This window comes from Frankliniella occidentalis, unplaced genomic scaffold (genome assembly GCF_000697945.3).
Source record: "Frankliniella occidentalis isolate FOCC.00 unplaced genomic scaffold, Focc_3.1 Scaffold5479, whole genome shotgun sequence".
Lineage (NCBI taxonomy): Eukaryota > Metazoa > Arthropoda > Insecta > Thysanoptera > Thripidae > Frankliniella > Frankliniella occidentalis.
Window position 1 is genome coordinate 1 of NW_026272519.1, and position 3,199 is coordinate 3,199.

Genomic DNA, 3,199 nt, shown 5'->3' on the forward strand with positions numbered 1-3,199 from the left:
GGGGGGGCGCGCATCGGGGATGAAAACATTACGCGGCCCAGGCCGGGCCGCCCCCGCCTCCACACACACACACAAGGGAGGTCCTCTTTCCCGTTTTTCCTTCCTCTCTCCCGCGCGTGAAAGGGAACGAGACGGAATTGCAGACCGAGAGGGGAAAGGGGGGGGGGAGGGAAGCAGCACCGCTTGAGTGAAGCTAGGCAAAGCCCCGGGCGGGGCGGGCAGGCAGAGCTCTCCTGGGCGAGCGATGTCGCTAATAGCTCGCGGATGTTGTATTCTACTGTATTCAGCCAGCACTCGAATACACTCGACGGAGCGGTGTAGCACGGCGCCGGTGGAATGGGGCGGCATGGGGGTCGTGCAGCACAAAGGGGTGGCGTCGCCTCGCTCCGCCCCGCCCCGCCTGCATCATGCAGCATGTCGCTCCATTAGGAGCAGTCCCTGCCCTAGAGAACGTAGTAAAGAACCTAGCTGAGGTCTTCGGTTTCTAGCAAATAACAACAATAATGTGATTGGAAGGCAATGTGTTGTTCCCCGTACTTGATCAAAACGTCTAAATATGTCAATCTCAGATGTACAAAAGAAATCTTCTGTTCCTACTATTGACAGCGACTAAGTCGAAGAGGGGTCGAAAAGAGTCCATCATTTATTTTGATATGGTGTTCTCTGTTCTTCGTGTTCATGATGAACTAATATTCTGTCGGATAGTGCAAATAGAAAACATGTGAATCTGGCATCACAAAAACAGATCTCCACTATTTCCTGTACAATACAGTTTAACGAACGAACACATTTCAACCAACCAACCCTTCTTAACAGGTCCCTCTCTGCCCTTTACCCACCACCCTTCACTCCGGTCCCGGTAAAGCGGTGGGGGTGGGAACCCCAGTCGGCTGGTCCGCATTGCTGTCGACGACTTCAGGGTGCTGTTTAAATAGGGCTGTACAGGGTGGCCGGACGCACCACCAGCCCAAAGCGGGCCCTCTACACTGCAGAGGCCGACTCGTGTTAGTGGGGTGGAAAAGCACCGGATCCCATGCTATCCGAACTGTAAAGTTAGGCAGACGGTCCTCGTTTTTGGCGCAACACATGAGGGAGCACCCTTCACTGAGTGGCCGCTTCGATACGGATTTACTTGTCTGTAGGCGTGTGTGCGGCCGAGCACTTGTTCAATGAGGTCTTCGCCCTCAAACCATAGGAGGAAACGCTTCGCCTGTAAGTTAGTCGATCGTGACCTGGGTGTCTGAACCGCAGAGCTGAGGGCGTCCGCTTCGTGTCCGCAGGTACTGGGCGGTGACCAACATCGACTACATCCACCAGCGCACGGCGCGCCGCATCGGCCTCATGATCCTGGTCGTGTGGCTGGTGGCCTTCATGGTCTGCATCGCGCCCATGCTGGGCTGGAAGGACCCCGGCTGGGACGAGCGCGTCACGCTGGACCAGGAGTGCATGGTCTCGCAGGACATCGCGTACCAGATCTTCGCGACGGCCTCGTCCTTCTACCTGCCGCTGCTCGTCATCCTGGGCCTGTACTGGCGCATCTACCAGGCGGCCCGGCGCCGCATCCGCCGCCGCGTCCAGACCTCGGCGCCGGGCGTCGGCGGGAGGAGCGTGCCCGGCGGGGCCGCGGCGAAGAACCCGGCGCAGGGCGGCGTCGTGGCGGGTGAGTGTGCTGCGTGGGGTGGGCGGGCGGAGCGGGGCGCGGCGGGGAAGATCACCGGAAGGAACTCGCGGGGAGGGAAGAAGAGCCCTGTGATTGGGCGGATTCATATCGGTTCCGGTTGCGGTTCCGGTTGCGGTTCCGGCACAAGGCGCGAGGGGCGTATAGGCTCGGGCTCTCCTTTTGGATCTTCTTCTCTCACTGATGAGCCCTCCCGCTTTCTGGTTGCGTAGGGGCGGCGGGCGGCAGCGGCGGGCTCGCTGCGGCGGTGGTGGGCATGATCGGCAGGCCGCTGCCCACCATCTCGGAGGCCACCACGACCACCACGACCACCGCCTTCACCAACGTGTCCTCCAATAACACGTCACCGGAGAAGACGTCCTTCGCCAACGGCCTGGAGGCCGACCCACCCACGGCGGACCAGCTGTCCTGTAGCCCGTACTCGGTGAGGCATGGTGTAGCAAGTTTTGTTGTTGTTGTTGTTGTTGTTTTCTATCGCTACGTGAGCGGGACTCCTGTCCGCCCCTTGTTTTGTGCAAGTGACCAATATCTGGCCGTTGTGCTGCAGGCGTCGCAGCACCACCACTACCCGAAGCGGAAGAAGGAGGCCATGGACTCGAAGCGGGAGCGGAAGGCGGCCAAGACGCTGGCCATCATCACGGGCGCCTTCGTCATGTGCTGGCTGCCCTTCTTCATCATGGCCATCCTGCAGCCCGTGTGCGACACGTGCTACTTCAACAAGGTCCTCGTGTCCCTCTTCCTCTGGCTGGGCTACTTCAACTCGACCCTCAACCCCATCATCTACACCATCTTCAGCCCCGAGTTCCGGCACGCGTTCAAGCGCCTGCTGTGCGGGCGCCGCGCCACGCTCCGCCGGCGCAACAACCGCCACCTCGCGGTGGGCGGGCGCGGCCGCCAGCTCTAGCAGTGGCCGGCCGGCCCGCACAGCGTGAGCGCCCCCAGCGAGGCGCCGAGCTCCACGCTGGGGCCCTAGAGGGCTCGCCCAGCAGGGCTCGCCGGGGAGCGCCCGCAGGTGACCGCATAGGCAACCACCACTGGCGGCCCTGCGGCCCTGCGCTGCGGGTCGGCCTACGCCGCAGGCGGCTTCCGCCTCTCAGCAGCTTAGCGCACCAGAGCGAGAGGTGCTGCTGGCTGCAGAATGACCTCAGTGTGCAGTGGGCGAGTGAGTGCCTTCACTTCAGCAGATAGACCAGAGATTCGGAACAGAAAATGAGGTCGTATACACATTTTGTGGGCGCCAGAGCTCCAAATTATCGGTTTTAAACTCCGACAGACGACTTTTTTTCATAGGAGTGAAAGACGAATTATGTGATGTGAGCGTGGTGTAACAGAGTGGGCGAAGCAAGAACAGTGTGTTTAACACGAATTTCAGGTGATAATTATTCAGATAAGAATAAGTGACTTTGTGTCTTTTCGAAATGTTTTCCTTACATTGAACCAAACTGTGTACATACTAAAAGAGAGAGTAAATATGTTGATAAATCACTGCAGATGCAATTTTTTAAATATAAAGTTCATACA

General features: G+C 59.0%; 1 protein-coding gene across 1 annotated transcript; it reads left to right on the forward strand.

The window, feature by feature from the left end:
* Positions 1–1,248: 1,248 nt before the first annotated feature.
* On the forward strand, positions 1,249–3,148 carry LOC113208840 (5-hydroxytryptamine receptor-like). The gene is made up of 3 exons (XM_052277025.1): positions 1,249–1,660; positions 1,891–2,102; positions 2,226–3,148. Exons 1-3 carry the CDS (start codon positions 1,342–1,344, stop codon positions 2,580–2,582), a joined length of 888 nt encoding a protein of 295 aa, XP_052132985.1. The 5' UTR covers positions 1,249–1,341; the 3' UTR covers positions 2,583–3,148.
* Positions 3,149–3,199: the final 51 nt, after the last annotated feature.